General features: G+C 41.3%; 1 protein-coding gene across 1 annotated transcript; it reads right to left on the reverse strand.

Moving 5' to 3' along the window:
• Positions 1-15,234: 15,234 nt before the first annotated feature.
• On the reverse strand, positions 15,235-15,870 carry LOC138899800 (uncharacterized). The gene has a single exon (XM_070186495.1). It carries the CDS (start codon positions 15,868-15,870, stop codon positions 15,235-15,237), a length of 636 nt encoding a protein of 211 aa, XP_070042596.1.
• Positions 15,871-18,213: the final 2,343 nt, after the last annotated feature.

Genomic DNA, 18,213 nt, shown 5'->3' on the forward strand with positions numbered 1-18,213 from the left:
GGGCCCAAATTTTGGTTTCGGGGGTTGGAATAGGTCTGTTGTGTCATTTATGACTTGTGTCCAAAATTTGAGATCAATCAAGATGGTTTGGTATATTTCGGCATTAGTTTTAGAAGTTGGAAGTTCACTAGTTCATTAGACTTGAATTGGGGTGCGGTTCGTGATTTTGATGTTGTTTGATGTGATTTGAGGCTTCGACTAAGTTTGTATCATGTTTAAGGACTTGTTGGTATGTTCGGACAGGGTCTTGGGCCCTCGGGTGTGATTCGAATCAAGTTCGGCTCATTTTGGACTTTGGTGGACTACTGAAAACTAGGCTCCTTTCGCGATCGCGAAGGGTTGTATGGTGGCTGGTGGAATTTATTCATCGCGTTTGCGATATTAGGCATGTATTCGCAAAGCCTTGAGGTCTCAGGTCAACGCGATCGCGCAATCATTCGTGCGTTCGCGTAGTGGAGTGGTCAACTAGAGAGCCATGCTTTAAGCCTATGCGATCACGTAGGTTTGCCCGCGTTCGCGAAGGGTCATGTCGGTTCAGCTACGCGTTCGTTACTATGTATTTGCATTCGCGTAGACCATTTTGGAGGGAAGTGAACTTCTTTTTTTCGCGATCGCGTGGGATGTTTCGCGATTTCAAAGAGGAATAGCTGGGCAGCATATATTAAGAACCCAAATCAAGGGTTAGAGTATTATTATATTTTGAGTTCTAGAGCTCGGTTTTGGACGAGTTTGTAGTGGATTTTCACGTCTTGGATCGGGGTAAGTGTTTTTGAATTGGATTTTTAATATTTCATGATTCCATCTTTGTTTATAGTATTTAAATAGTGAAGAAATGGGGGATTTTGTGAAAACGTTTCAAAAACGAAAAATGGAAGTTTGAAAACAACGGGGAGCGCGACCGACGCTCAACCGAGTGAACCCGGTCGAGCAAGCATGTTAGATACTTTCTACCCAACTCACTCATGATCAAGAGAAGACATGATTTCATTAATTTAGACAGTAGGAATATCATATATATACAATACTAAATCGTCTCATTGGTTACAAGATACACACATTCTTATGATTCGAGTGGAATAAGAGATCAAAACACAACATAATCTATTTTACTTTTCTAGCACTCATGTACAAGCCACATAGTGTCTATTGAGCCTCTAAAAGATACAAGAGAGTGTTATGATAGTGTCGGCAACAAGGCCCCGGCTATACCTCAAAACGTGATAATAATATGAACAAAAGATACAATACATGACCCCGGGATGAAGTGGAGCTCACCAAGTCTGTTGGGAAGAGGATGTACCAGTATCGCTGATCAACACTGCCTGTTATGGAACCACCTGCATCCATTTAAAGATACAGCTCCCCCGGCAAAAAGGACGTTAGTACTGTCGAATAGTACTAGTAGATAAAACTAAACATCATCTCAATAGAATGAATAATAATATAAGGGGGAAATAGTCATGAGTTCAATAAGAGCTCCAAACAATACTAAAACATCAAATAAGGATCACATAAGTTCCCAAGTCAATTTCAATGTTATTAGGTTGGGTGATCTTTAGAGCCGATATACCATAATTCACAATACCTCTGTATTCTTACACGAAGTCCAACCTCGACCCGATCGGCTAGGTCGTCTCATTTGAGACATCAACCATAATCACAATTTCATTATAATTTCTAGCATAATTACCACCATGTGTGCGGTATGGTGTCCGATCACGGCCCGATCGGCTAGGCCGTCTCACTCGAGACATTACCTTTTTCAGTCAATCATATCACATCATACTTTTTCCACATCCTTTCAATCCATTGTCACTAGTGTCCACAATTATGAAGTCATTCTTGGCACTTGGCCGTATTTCATAATTCAAGTTCCCCTTTGCACATTCAAACATTATTATCATTATCAACAACAATAAGGTTTCCCATTCAAGACATTAAATTCACATATGAGCAATTTGAGAATTTTAGGCACATAGAGGCTTTTCATACAATTTAACATAACAACCTTTATTCGATCTTGACATAAAGTCTTAACATTTCTAACACATATTCCACATTTTGAACACATCCTCAAATGGAAAGATGACATGATGAAGCATTTAGAATAAATATTGAACGTGCATCCTTCAACACAAACACATTAGGAATAGCCAATTCTATAATGATCAATTTGGGACTTACACCAATTACATGAACACCGTGGGATTCGATTCTAAGAAGAAGGGGGTTTAGCCAACATACCTCAATTGAGCTTCTTTAAACTTTTAAAACGTTCTGGAATTCTTAGAAACTTCAATATATTTTAGAAATATGACAAGTTGAACCAAAATTAGGAAGATGATCATGATTCTAGCTCATTTGAGCATATTATCAAGTACTAGGTGTGCATTAAGGTTTTTAAGGCCCTTTTGTGAAAGATTCCATAATTCCCCAACCCATTTTCTACCATTTTTAGCTCACAACCTTCTTACACCCTTTGATAACACATGCATGCAAAATGATCAACAACTCCCATGCCTAAATATTATCTTACTAATTACCCACTTCTAGACAAAATTCGAAATTGAGGGTTAGGGTGTAGAATCTTACCTTTAGGATGAAGACCTAGTGAGTTTTTCTTCTTAATCTTCAAAGATTCGAGCAAAAATTGAAGGACAATTTGTTGAAGATCACGCTCACTCTAGGGAACTCTCTCACTCTCAAAATGTCAGATTTTAGCTCAAAAATGGGACAAAACGTCTAATTAACGAAGTATGGTCGGGTTATAAAAACCCAAAAATGAAGCTCCGGAACAGGGTATGGGGTAAAATATGCGAAAGCATAATGGATATGTGGTCCGCATATCGCATAATTTGGTGCCAAAAACTGGAAGAAATCTGCCTGGGTCTGCGGTAGTTATGCGGCCGGCAGACCTATTCTGCGGTCGCATAATGCGCCGCAGAACCTCCCTCCACAAATATTCTAAGGCTGATTGTGCGACAAAAGTGCGGCCCGCGAAATGGTTGTGCGGTCGCATAACTAGCCGCGAAACAGACATAAAAATGGCCCAAGTAGCTGCTCCACTCTGCGACCCGCAGAGTGATTATGGGCCGCATAATAGGCCACAAAAATGCCTATTTCTGCCAAATATTTTCCTTCAACTCCCCAGCGCACTGTTCAATCCAAAAAGTTCGAACCGCGGCTACTATTATTAACCTCTACGCCTAACCCGGCATCACGGAACCCCTATTTTTAGGAAAACTTTTCATAGAGCCTTACATCCTCCCCCACTTAAGATCATTGGTCCTCGAATAAGGGTCAAAGTTCACTATTAACATCTTATGCAACTCAATTTTCATACCACACACCAGCAGCTCCAAATTTGACTAACTCCCTAAATTTCCAAAAATTTCGCCAGAGTTTCCCCTGTAACTAGGCCTATCCACCTGTCAGAGAGCCCCAGAAACACATCCTTCAAACATATACCTAAACCAATGACGTAACATAACTCATAACAACACCAATCGTGGCCTCATATACAATATATTTAGAAAGAAGCACATTTACATTAACTGAAGAAGTGATACAAAAATTCATAGGCGACCGTTTTATAAAAAGGTTACATTGCTTATACAAACAAGTAAGGATACTTCTTTTTCATCTCTTCTTCGGCCTCCCAAGTAGCCTCTTCAACCTGCTGGTTTCGCCATAACACCTTCACGGAGGCAATTTCTTTATTCCTCAACTTTCAGACTTGCCTATCAAGAATGACAACTGGAATTTCTTCATATGACAGTTCTTCAATAACCTCAATGGTCTCAACCGGCACAATAGCTGACTTATCTCCAACTACCTTCTTCAACATAGACACATGGAATATCGAGTGCACTAATGACATCTTGGGTGGTAGCTCAAGCTTGTACGCCACCTGACCAATCCTCTAAATGATTTTGTATGGCCCGACATACCTCGAAATCAATTTCCCTTTCCTTCCAAACCGCATTATACCCTTCATGGGCAAAACCTTCAAGAATACCCAATAATCTTCTTTGAACTCTAAGTCTCTGCGACGAACATCCGAATAGGAATTTTGACGACTCTGGGTTGTCTTCAACCGCTCCTTGATGATTTTAAACTTTTCCATAGCCTGATGCATAAGGTCTGGTCCTATCAGCTTAGCTTCCCCAATCTCGAACTACCCAATGGGACATCTACATCTCCTACCATATAACGCCTCAAATGGTGCCAGACCTTGAAGGTGAGAACACAAGCACGCAACATGTCCTCAAGCGTCTGAATAGTTCGCTCTGCTTGCCCGTCGATCTGTGGATGGAAAGTTGTACTAAGATTCACCTGACTACCCAGACCTTGCTGAACTTTCTTCCAAAACATTGTCGTGAACTGAGCCCCTCGATCGGAAATGATAGAAACTGGAGTGCCATACAGCCTGACTATTTTCTTGATATAAAACCGAGCATACTGTTCCGCTATATTAGTAGATTTAATTGGCAAGAAGTGTGCTGATTTTGTGAGTCGATCCACAATCACCCAAATTGAGTCAAACTTGCGTGGAGTGCATGGTAATCCTACCACAAAATCCATATTAATTATTTCCCACTTTCACATAGGAATTTCTATGTTCTGTGCCAACCCATCAGGCCGTTGGTGTTCGGCCTTCACTTGCTGACAACTCGGACATCTTGCCACAAAGTCCGCCATATTTCTCTTCATATCATTACACCAATAAACTTCCTTAAGATCATGATACATTTTTGTAGAACCTGGGTGTACGGAATACCTAGAAGTGTGAGCCTCGGTCATGATTCTTTCCCGGAGACCATCCACATTTGGAACACATAACCGCCCTTGGTACCTTAGCGTACCATCATCCAAGCTGAGAGAAAAAGCCATAGTTTTATGTTTTTGAATCCCCTCCTTCAGTTGTACCAACAATGGATCGTCGTATTGCTTCTCTTTGACATCCACGACAAGCAATGATTTGTCCCTATTTTGCACAATTACCCCTCCTTCACTAGTGCCCGCAAGACGAACTCCCAAGCTATATAACTGGTGAACCTCCCTGGCCAACGGACTTTGACATGCCTCCAAGTGAGCCAAAGTACCCATAGATTTCTAGCTAAGAGCATCCGCCACCACATTGGCTTTCCCCGGGTGATATATAATATCGATGTCGTAATCCTTGAGTAACTCAAGCCATCTTCCCGGTCTCAGATTTAGCTCCTTCTGTTTGAAAATATATTGAAGGCTCTTGTGGCCCGTGAATACATCCACATGGACCCCGTACAAATAATGATGCCAAATATTCAATGCAAAACCACCGCCGCAAGTTCTAAGTCATGTGTTGTATAGTTCTTCTCATTATTCTTGGGTTGCCTAGAAGCATAAGCTATAACCTTGCCGTGTTGCATTAATACACACCCAAGTTCGATTCTCGAAGCATCACAATATACTACAAACCCATTTGTATCGTCTGGTAGAGTCAACACTGGTGCCGTAGTCAATCTCAATTTCAACTCCTGGAAGATCCTTTCACAAGCATCTGACTGTTTGAACTTAATTGCCTTCTGCGTCAATTTAGTCAATAGAGAGGCAAGAGTAGAAAACCCCTCCACAAACTTTCTATAATACCCAGCTAAGCCCAAGAAACTGCGAATCTCGGTTGGTGTTGTAGGTCTAGGCCAATTCTTCACCGCTGCAATCATTTGAGGATTAACCTTAATTCCCTCTCTGGAGACAACATGATCCAAGAATGTGACAGATTCAAGCAAAAATTCACATTTTGAAAATTTCACGTACAACTGGTGCTGATGAAGAGTCTGCAAAATTGTCCTGAGATGATCGGGATGGTCCTCTCGACCTTATGAATACACAAGAATAACGTCAATGAACACAATCACAAAGGAATCAAGAAAAGGCTTAAAAACTCGATTCATAAGATCCATGAAAGCTGCCAGGGCATTGTTTAGCCAAAAGACATCACCAAAACTTCAAACTGCCCATACCGGATCCTAAAAGCTATTTTTGGAATATCCTGCTCCCTGATCTTCAACTGGTGGTACTCGGACCGTAAATCAATTTTGGAGAAGTACCTAGCACCCTGTAACTGATCAAACAAATCATCTATTCTTGGTAATGGGTACTTATTTTTTATTGTGACTTTGTTGAGCTACCGGTAGTCAATACACATCCTCAGTGATCCATCTTTCTTCCTCACAAAGAGAACCGGTGCGCCCCATGGTGACACACTCGATCTGATGAAACCCTTCTCTAAAAAATTCTTCAATTGTTCCTTTAGCTCCTTTAATTCTGTTGGTCCCATCTTGTAGGGCGGAATAGATATAGGTTGCGTTCCTGGCATCACATTAATCCCAAAATCAATCTTCCTGTCTGGCGGAATCCCATGCAGCTCATCAGGAAAGACCTACAGAAATTCATTCACTACTGGCACAGACTCGAGTGTAGGTGCCTCAGCATCGGTATCCGTAACCCGGACCAAATGATAGATACACCCCTTGTTAATCATCTTCGTGGCCTTAAGGTAAGAAATAAACCTACCTTTTGGCATCACATTATCCCCCTTCCATTCAACAACTGGCTCATTTGAAAATTCAAACCTCACAGTTCTAGTTCGGCAATCGAGCTTGGCAAAGCATGAATAAAGCCAATCCATTCCCATAATTACATCAAAATCGACCATCCCCAATTCAATGAGAACGGCCACGGTGTCCCGACCATGTACCGTGACAACACAACCCCTATAAACCCTTGCGGCCACAATAGACTCGCCAACCGAAGTAGATATAGAGAACGGCTCAGGAAGTTGTTCCGGTTCTATCCCAAATTCCATAGCAACATAAGGGGTAACATAAGGATAAGGTGGAATCGGGATCAATAAGAGCATATATATCAAGAGATTGAATAGTCAATATACCTGTGACAACATCTGGAGAAGCCTCTACACTCTGGCGACCACTCATAAAATAGAAATGGTTGGGTCTTCCTGAACTCTGCACACCACCCCTAGCTGCACCACGCCTTGCTGGTGCTGGAGTACCTCGAACCATATGGTTGTATTGTGCGAGCAGGGGCACAATACAACCATATAGCAGCAGCAGAACTATATGGTTGTATTGTGCCCCTGCCCGCACCCTGGCGGGATGAACGACACTCCCTCTGAATATCACCCCTCAATCTGCACACATAACATATGGGCAGGTCCATGTAGCAGATCCCCGAGTGCATCTTCCCACACCTGGGGCATGGGGACCTCCGTTGCTGCTGGAATCTCCCTTCTGATCGGCCTTGCTAGTGGGGTCCCCTACTTTCCTGATTGGGCCTGAAATGACTCCCCTGCTGCTGACTGAGCCCTGCTGGCAGTGCACTTGCTGAAGATTGAGCAAAAGACTGGGATGGCCCTGATGACCCTCCCCTAAAATCTAATCTTTCCCCACCAAAGGACTCCCCAAAGTTTCCCGCGGACCGGGCCTTTCTGGTACCCTCTCGATCCATTCTGTTCTTCAACTTACGGTTCTCTATAGCTTGACCAAATGCTACTATCTTCCCATAGTTCATATCCGAATACAAGGTAGTTGTAGCGGCCTCATTGAGAATGACATATTTAGACAGATGCGCGAACTCCATGTGATACTCCCACACACTCTTACTACCTTGTTTAAGGTTCTCAAACTCTATGGCACGGGCTGCCCTAGTCTCGGCCGGCAAGAAATAGTCCATGAAAGCATCAGCAAACTCACTTCACCTCACTGGAGGGCTCCCCTCCTCCCGAGAGTCCTCCCACAGCTCAAACCAAGAATAGGCCACCCCTTTCAGGCAGTAGGCGGCCAACTCCACTCCCTCCATCTCAGTAGCGTGCATAACCCGGAGAGTCTTATGCATCTCATCACTGAAGTCCAGTGGGTCCTCCTCGGGATGCACCCGTGAACACCGGAGGATCCAACAGAAGAAACATGTTCACCCAGGAACCACTAGAATCCCCTTGTTGGCTAGAAGAAGTGGGTGCAACATTTGATCTCTGGGCTTGAGAAGCCACTATCTGTGTTAGCATCTGCATAGCTCCCCAAAGATCCCCGTCGAAAATACCAGAATCAAAAGCTGGGGCTAGAGGTGGAACCAGAATATCTGTTGGAGGAATCGTTGCACCCTCAGTAGGTGCAGGAACTGGTGTGACCTGGTCAGGTGTAGTGGAATCAGGCAGTGTAGCAATCAGGGGATTATCCTCACCCCTTGAGTATTCACCCGCATCACCAAATAAAGGTTCAACTGCCACTCCTGAGGCGGCATTGGCTCCTTGGCCAGTTCTTGCTCTCTTCTTAGGTGCCATATACTGAAAGTTAAAAGAATGTACGAATTAGAGGAGGAACAGTTTCACAATCAGTTTCATCACACGATCCAGAATATCGAAAAAGGGTGTTATTCCTAAATGTCCAAGTAGCCTCCAACTTATAGATGTAGTCGACAACACACCGATAAGGAGGAATCTACTAGACACGGCTCCGAGATATCCTAAGACACTTTCAAACCTTAGGCTCTGATACTAAGTTTGTCGCGCCCCAGCCTCGGGGAGCACGACCGGCGCTCACCTGAGTGAACCCGGTCGAGCAAGCCTGTTAGATACTTTCTACCCAACTCACCCATGATCAAGAGAAGATATGATTTCATTAATTTAGGCAATATGAAGATCATATATACAATACTAAATCGTCTCATTGGTTACATCAGTTTTAAGTTTCAAGATACACACATTCTTATGATTTGAGTGGAACAAGAGATCAAAACACAACATAATCTGTTTAACTTTTCTAGCACCCATGTACAACCCACATAGTGTCTACAGAGCCTCTAAAAGATACAAGAGAGTATTATGATAGTGCCGGCAACAAAGCCCCAGCTATACCTCAAAACATGATAATAATATAAACAAAAGATACAGTACATGACCTCGGGATGAAGTGGGGCTCACCAAGTCTGTTAGGAAGAGGATGTACCACTATCGCTGATCAACACTGCCTGCTATGGAACCACCTGCATCCATTTAAAGATGCAGCGCCCCCGGCAAAAGGGACGTTAGTACTGTCGAATAGTACTAGTATGTAAAACTAAACACCATCTCAATAGAATGAATAATAATACAAGGGGAAATAGTCATGAGTTCAATAAGAGCTCCAAACAATACTAAAACATCAAGTAATGATCACATAAGTTCTCAAGTCAATTTCAATGTTATTAAGTTGGGTGATCTTTAGGTCCGATATACCATAATTCACAATACCTTCGTATTCTTACACAGAGTCCGATCTCGACCCGATCGGCTAGGTCGTCTCATTTGATACATCAACCATAATCAGAATTTCATTATAATTTCCCGCACAGTTACCACCACGTGTGTGGCATGGCGTCCGATCACAGCCCGATCGGCTAGGACGTCTCACCCGAGACATTACCTTTTTCATTCAATCATCTCACATCAAACTTTTTCCACATCCTTTCAATTCATTGGCACTAGTGGCCAGAATTATGAAGTCATTCTTGGCACTTGGCCGTATTTCATAATTCCAATTCGCCTTTCCACATTCAAACATCATTATCATTATCAACAATAATAAGGTTTCCCATTCAAGACATTAAATTCACATATGAGCAATTTGAGAATTTTAGGCACATAGAGGCTTTTCATACAATTTAACATAACAACCTTTATTCGATCTTGACATAAAGTCTTAACATTTCTAACACATATTCCACATTTTGAACACATCCTCAAATGGCAATATGACATGATAAAGCATTTAGAATAAATATTGAACGTACATCCTTCACACAAACATATTAGGAATAGCCAATTCTATAATGATCAATTTGCGACTTACACCAATTACATGAACACCATGGGATTCAATTCTAAGAAGAAGGGGGTTTAGCCAACATAATTCAATTAAGCTTCCTTAAACTTTTAAAACGTTCTTGAATTCTTAGCAACTTCAATCTATTTTAGAAATATAACAATTTGAACCAAAATTAGGAAGATGATCATGATTCTAGCTCATTTGAGCATATTATCAACCACTAGGTGTGCATTAAGGTTTTTAAGGCCCTTTTGTGAAAGATTCCATAATTCCCCAACCCATTCTCTACCATTTTTAGCTCACAACCTTCTTACACGCTTTGATAACACATGAATGCAAGATGAACAACTCCCATGCCCCAAACGTATCTTATTAATTACCCAATTCTAGACAAAATTCGAAATTGACTTACCTTTAGGATGAAGACCTAGTGAGTTTTTCTTATTAATCGTCAAAGATTCGAGCAAGAATTGAAGGACAATTTGTTGAAGATCACTCTCTCACTCTAGGGCACTCACTCACTCTCAAAATATCAGATTTTAGCTCAAAAATGGGACAAAACGTCTAATTAACGAAGTAGGGTTGGGTTATAAAAACCCAAAAATGAAGCTCCAGAACAGGGTATGCGATCGCATAATGGATATGCGGTCCGCATATCAGCCGCATAATTTGGTGCCAAATGCTGGAAAACATCTGCATGGGTCTGCGGTAGTTATGCGGCCCGCATACCTGTTCTGCGGTTGCATAATGCGCCGCGGAACCTCCCTCCGCAAAAATTCTAAGGCTGATTGTGCGATAAAAGTGCGGCCCTCAAAATGGTTGTGCGGTCGCATAACTGGCCGCGAAACTGACATCCAAAATGGCCCAAGTAACTGCTCCACTCTACGGCCCGCAGAGTGATTATGCGGCCGTATAATGGGCCACAGAAATGCCTATTTCTCCTAAATGTGTTCCTTCAACTCCCCAGGGCACTATTCATTCCAAAACGTTTGAACCGCGGCTACTATTATAAACCTCTACGCCTACCCCGGCATCACGGAACCTCGATTTTTACGAAAATATTTCACGGTGCCTTACATTGGTGCTCACAGGTCTTTGTTTTAAAATGTTTTACTTAGTCAACAATCCAGCATATAAAGAAGATATGCAAGTAAACCAGGTAAATAGTTAAGAAAATTGCAAGTAAAGATGAAATGCAATAACCAAATATCAGTATGTTGCAGAGCGCAACCCGATCCAACTAACAATAAGCCAATAAGGCCTGTTGCGGCGTGCAACCCTATCCAATAACAGTAACCAGCTCTCCTAGATCTCACATCAACCAGAAACTCATCGGTTTCTCACAATCCGCGTGTACACCATCAAGAGAGAAACATGAGAGGGTGACCCTATGGGGATGGATCCTTATCCACATGCAAGTACGACCAATTCAACGTGCCACCAGCCAAGTGTACCCAAGGAACTTAATCCTCTTCTAGCACCCGAGGTTTAGAATTATTATTTTTCAGGATAGGATGGATTACCCTCACAGTTTTAGCGGTACTTGAAATACCAGTATTCAGCAAAAACAAGAAGGAACAGTAAAATCACGTACTTTTTGTTATTTAAAAATAACGCAAAAGAAAAATGAGAATTTCAAATTTTTCATAAGAAAAATCTGAGAGATTAGCCAGGTATTTATAGCCAACAGGTCGAATTAAAACCAAAGAGTCGTAACTCTTTCTTTAAGGTTGCAGCTCAAAAATGGCTATTTAAGAAAGCTATTTATGCAAAACCTCCAAATTTAGAACTTTAATGGAAAAATAAAGCGGAGAGAAATTAAATTACTGTTAGAAATAATTAGAAAATATTAATAAAATATTAATATTAACGAATAAATTTGGTCTAAAAAATTAATCAATTAAATTAATTGACAAAATTTGAAGACGAAGCCAAGCTGAGCCGAGCGACGATGACGGTGCGAGACTTGCCTTCTTTTCCACTCTTTAAGAGCTAGAATAAGTGCATTTACATATAAACCCATCAAATCTTTTTTTCTCCTCCAATATGAGACAATGTTCTTTTGTAAAGGAGAAAAATTCAAATTTTTATTTTTCCTACATTTCCCATTCACTCCACTTTAAACCAAAAATCTAACAAAAGAATATCCATTTTGTACCCATCAATATTTTTTACTTTAGGCACAAGATGTGATAATTCCAAATTCTATTGACTAGACTAATTCAATATTTGCTAAATAGGTTCATTAAAGAAGTAAAGTATTTTTTATTTGTATGTTTTTTTCTTTCTCAAAGGTTGAATTAATATCACTAATTAAGTGTAAGAAGATTTCAAACATTTCATCATACTTCTTGTTAATTGTGCACCTATTCAATGACTCAACACTAAAATTATATAATATTTTTTATTTACCTAGAAAAAAAATACTAAGATGTCACGACCCGGAATTCTCACATTCGGGACCGTGATAGCGCCTAACATTTCACTTGCTAGGGAAGCCAACGTTAGGTATAGTTATTAACCATTTTTAAAAATTCAAATCAAATGAATACCAATAAGTGAATAAACATAAATAGAGTAAATAATCTAACAAACGGCAATATCCAAATACAATTCCAGAACTGGTATCACGAATACACGAGCGTCTAGAGTACTACAAATAATAGTCTGAATAAAAGCATAACTATCTGAATCGAAATAAACAGCTAAGGTGATGTAGAAAGAGACTTCAAGGCTGCAAACGTTGTGCAGTTATACCTCAAGTCTCCGTCAAGAACTGGATTAGAGCAAATCTACTGAACGCCGCTAGGACCCACTCCGAAATTTGCACAAGAAATGCAGAGTGTAGTATAAGTACAACTGACCCCATGTACTCTGTAAGTGCCGAGCCTAACCTCGACGAAGTAGTAACGAGGCTAAGGCGGGTCACTTACAATAACCTGTACGTAGTAATAATAATAATAACAGGGAAGGAAAAACAGAAAATGAAAGTAAAATAATTAATTTATGAAAATGAACGCAACCTCGCAATCAAGAATCCAGAATGACAGACCTCATAATATCATATAAAAGTGCTGAAAACGAATACAATAACAGCAACGAGTACAACACACATATTCCGTTGCGGCACGCAACCCGATCCTACCGTACACACACAATCCTTCCTTATTTCACCTTAACATCATTTATCAATATCAAGAATCACGTATACAATCCGTTGTGGTGCCCAACCCAATCCGACCATATCATCATAATCAACGTCATAATCCTCTCTTATTACACCATATCATCATTTATTAATTTTATGTACATAACCTTTGTAGCGCGCAACCCAATCCCACCATATCATCAGAATCAATGTCATAATCCTCCCTTATTCCACCTTATCACAATCGTGGCAGCGTGCAACCCGATCCATAAATAATTTCATAAATATAATCAATCCAATAGCTCAATTTACAAGAATCCCTACAATTAAATATTATGAAAGCAAAGCAATAAAGGAACCACGTACTAATCAAGGAATGCTACAATTAATACAAAATCAACAAGACAAGTCAAGTACGTGACAATTAAGGTGTACAAGTAAGACAATTAAAGCAAGTAGCAATTAATCACGGAGTCATGGAAGGAACGAACAATTCAATACAAAAATAATTAATGTCAAGTAACAAATTACGGCATAGAAATCAATTAAATCATGTAACGATTAAGGCATGGAATGAGATAATTTATGAAATACGAGAAAGACATGGAAATAATTTTTTTGACGGCGTATATACACTCGTCACCTCGCATATGCGTCATTACACGCGTAATTCATATAACATATAGTTCAAGGGTAATAATTCCCTCAAATCAAGGTTAGACCCAATACTTACCTCACTTCGTAATCAAATCAAAGCTCAATCAGAGATTTTCCTCTAAAATTCGAACCCAAACCAATCCAGTCTAACTAAAATCGACTTAATATCATCAAACAATGCTAGAAAAATCAATTACAATAGATAAAGCTAAGATCTTTACACTTTTCCCAAAAAGTCAATAAAAGTCAACCCGTGGATTGTCCAGTCAAAACCTGTGTCCAATGGTAGATTCCGAATACCCATGACCCCGCGATTTCATATATGTGACTATTTTCAAAATCTGAGTCCAAATCGACTCTCAAAACTCAATTTCTAATTTTTCAAAAACTTGAGTAGGTTTCACAAATTTTCACTTTGATTCACATAATTTGTTAAAATCTAAGATAAATTGATGTAATATGATTAGAAATGGATTAGAATTACTCACCCAAGGTTTGTAGATGAAATTCACTTTTTAAAATCGTCTCCTACCGAGCCTAGGGTTCCAAATTATGAAAATGAGGCTAAAATTACGTCCCTCGGCTTTTTGTCCAGTCGCAGGTACCGTAAATGTGACAGTTGCGAACCCCGCAAATGCGAAGAAGTCATCGCAAAAGAGAACTCCTCAAATCCCTATTGTCATCGCAATTGCGACGACAGGTTCGCAAATGCTAACTTTGGATATTCGCAAAAGCGGTCATATGATCGCAAATGCGATCACTGCTGATCCCATGCCACCTTCGCAATTGCGAAAACTGGGTTCGCAAATGCGACCCTAACAGACTAGGCCATATGTCACAAATGCGACTTCCAACCTCGCATTTGTGAAGCCTGCAATACCAGCTCACACCAACAACTCGAACACTCTCCAAAACACTCTGAAATGCGTCCAAAACTCAACCCGAGCCCTCGGGACTCTAAACCAAACATAAACACAAGTCTAAAAATACCATACGAACTCACTCACACGATTAAAAAACTAAAATAACACCTAGAACTATGAATCGGATATCAAAATGTATGAAATTTTCAAAACAATTCAAGAACTTGCAAATTTACAACCAAGCGTCCGAATCACGTCAAATCAACTCCGTTTTGCACTAAATTTTGCAGACAAGTCATAAATAGTGACATGAACCTATTCCAAGTTCCAAAAATGAAATCCAAACCCGGTAGAAACAAAGTCAACCTACGGTCAAATTTAGGAATTCTTTAAGCATTCAAATTACTAGTTTTCAACAAATCACGTTAAATCAAGTTAGGGACTTCCGAATTCGATTACGGGACTGTCAAGACACTGATCCGGTTCCGTTTACACAAAATGTTGACCGTAGTCCACTCAAATTAGTTTTAAGGTAAAAAATTCACATGTTTTTCAATGTTTCACATAAAAACTTCATGGAACAAGACACAGACTGCGCATGCAAATCGAGGAACACTAAACGGAGCTAGTCAAGGTCTCGGAACACGGAAATAAAGGCTAAAAATCAAAATGACCTATCGGTTCATCACATTCCCTACCTCTAAATCAAATATTCATCCTCGAACAGACATAGAAAGGTACTTGGACTGGTGAAACGGTGTGGGTATCTACTCTGCATGTCGAACTCGGACTCCCATGTGGATGCCTCGATCAGCTGACCTCTCAACTGCACTCGAACTGAAGGATAACTCTTAGACCTCAACTTCCGGACTTGCCGGGCTAGAATGGCCATCGGCTTCTCCTCACAAGCCAAATCCTTGTCCAATTGGACTGGGATGAAATCTAACACATGGGACGGATCACCGTGAAACTTCCCGAGCATGGAGAAATGGAACACCGGATGAACTATTGATAAGCTAGGTGACAATGCAAGCTTGTAGGCCACCTCCTCCACTTTTTCAAGAATCTCAATGGGTCTGATATACCTAGGGCTCAACTTGCCCTTCTTTCCGAACCTCATCACACCCTTCATGGGTGAAACCAAGAGAAATACCCTCTCTCCCACCATGAATGCAACATCACGAACTCTATGACAGGCATAACTCTTCTGCTTGGACTGAGCTGTGAGAACTCCATCCTGAACCAAATCGATACCCAATAACTGAGCCTCTCCCGGCTCAAACCAACCAACTGGAGAACGGCATCGTCTCTCGTATAATGCCTCATAGGGAGCCATCTGAATACTCGATTGGTAGCTATTATTGTAGGCAAACTCCACAAGCGACAAGAACTTATCCCAAGAAACCCCAAAATCCATAATGCAAGTGTGAAGCATATCCTTCTATATTTGAATGGTGAGCTCGGACTGTCCGTCCGTCTGGGGTGAAATGCTATACACAACTCAACCCGTGTGCCTAAATCACACTGTATGGCCCTCCAGAAGTGCGAGGTGCACTGCATACCTCAATTAACAATGATGGACAATGGCACACCGTGAAGAGGAATGATCTCACGGATATAGATCTCAGACAACCGCTCTGAAGAATAGGTAACTGCTATTGGGATAAATGTGCCAACTTGGTCAACCTGTCCACAACGACCCATACTAGGCCGAATTTCTTCGACGTCCATGGGAGCCCAACAATAAAATCCATGGTAATATGCTCCCACTTCCACTCAGGAATCTCAAGCTTCTGAAGCAAACCGCCAGGCCTCTGATGCTCGTACTTTACTTGCTAAAATGTTAGACACCGAGCCACATATGCAACTATATCTTTCTTCATTCTCCTCCACCAATAATTCTACCGCAAGTCCTGATACATCTTGGTAGTACCCAGATGAATGAAATACTGGGAAATATGGGCCTCCTCAAGAATCAACTTACGAAGCCCATCCATATTGGGCACACAAATCTGAAACTGCATCCGCAAAACCCCATCATCTCCAATGGTAACCTGCTTAGCATCGCCGTGCCGCACCGTGTCCTTAAGGACAAAAAAATGGGGGTCGTCATACTGACGCTCTCTGATGCGCTCATATAAAGAAAACCAAGTGAGCGTGCAAGCTAGAACATGACTGGGCTATGAAATATCCAACCTCATGAACTGATTGGCCAAAGCCTGAGCATCTGATGCTAGCGGCCTCTCACCAACTGGAATATACGCAAGGCTACCCATACTCACAGCCTTCCTACTCAAGGTATCGTCCACCACATTGGCCTTCCTGGGATGATACAAAATGGTGATATCATAGTCTTTCAATAGCTCCAACCACCTCCACTGCCTCAAGTTGAGATCCTTTTGCTTGAACAAATAGTGTAGAATCCGATGATCCGTGCACACCTCACACGACACGTCGTAGGGGTAATGCCTCCAAATCTTCAGCGCATGAACAATGGCTACCAACTCTAAGTCATGAACAGGGTGATTCTTCCCATGCACCTTCAAATGCTGTGACGCATACGCAATATCCCTGCCATCCTGCATCAATAATTCACCGATCCCAATACACGATGCATCACAATACACCGTGTAGGAAACTGAACCTGTGGGCAACACCAACGCTGGCGATGTAGTCAAGGCAGTCTTGAGCTTCTGAAAGCTCAACTCACACTCATCCGACCACCTAAATGGAGCACCTTTCTAGGTCAATCTAGTCAATGGGGCTGCTATGGATGAAAACACCTCCATGAACTGGCGATAATAACCTGCCAACCCCAGGAAACTCCAAATCTCTGTAGCTTAAGTAAGTCTAGGCCAGCTCTGAACTACCTCAATCTTCATAGGATCCACCATTATGCCCTTGGCCGATACAATATGCCCCAAAAAGGCGACCAAGTCTAACTCACACTTTGAAAACTTGGCATATACCTCACTATCTCTCAGAGTATGAAGCATAACTCAAATATGTTGCTCATGCCCCTCTCGACTGCGAGAGTAGATCAAGATATCATCAATGAATACGATCACAAAAGAATCCAAATAGGGCTTAAATACCCGGTTCATCAAATCTATAAATGTTGTTGGGGCATTTATCAACCCAAATGGCATCATTAGGAACTCATAATGACCATACCGAGTCCGAAGAGTTGTCTTGGGGACATCCGATGCCCTAATCTTCAACTGATAGTAACCAAACCTCAAATCAATCTTCGAAAATACCTTGGCTACCTGAAGCTGATCAAATAAGTCATCAATCCTTGGCAACGGATACTTGTTCTTGATAGTGACTTTGTGCAACTGCTAATACTTTATACACATCCTCAGCGAACCATCCTTCTTCTTCACGAACAACACGGGTGTACCCCAAGGCGAGACACTAGGTCTAATGAATCCCTTATCAAACAAGTCTTTCTACTTCTTCTTCAGTTCCTTCAACTCAGGCAGGGCCATACGATATGGTGGAATAGAAATGGGCTGAGTACCCGTAGCCAAATCAATACAGAAGTCAATATCTCTATTGGGTGGCATCCCTAGTAGATCAGTAGGAAAAACCTTTGGAAACTCACATACAACAGGTATCGAATCGCACTAGAAACGCAAATATAGGACAAATAAGCTAGACATCCCTTCTCGACCAT

This window comes from Nicotiana tomentosiformis, chromosome 10 (genome assembly GCF_000390325.3).
Source record: "Nicotiana tomentosiformis chromosome 10, ASM39032v3, whole genome shotgun sequence".
NCBI classification, from domain to species: Eukaryota; Viridiplantae; Streptophyta; class Magnoliopsida; order Solanales; family Solanaceae; genus Nicotiana; species Nicotiana tomentosiformis.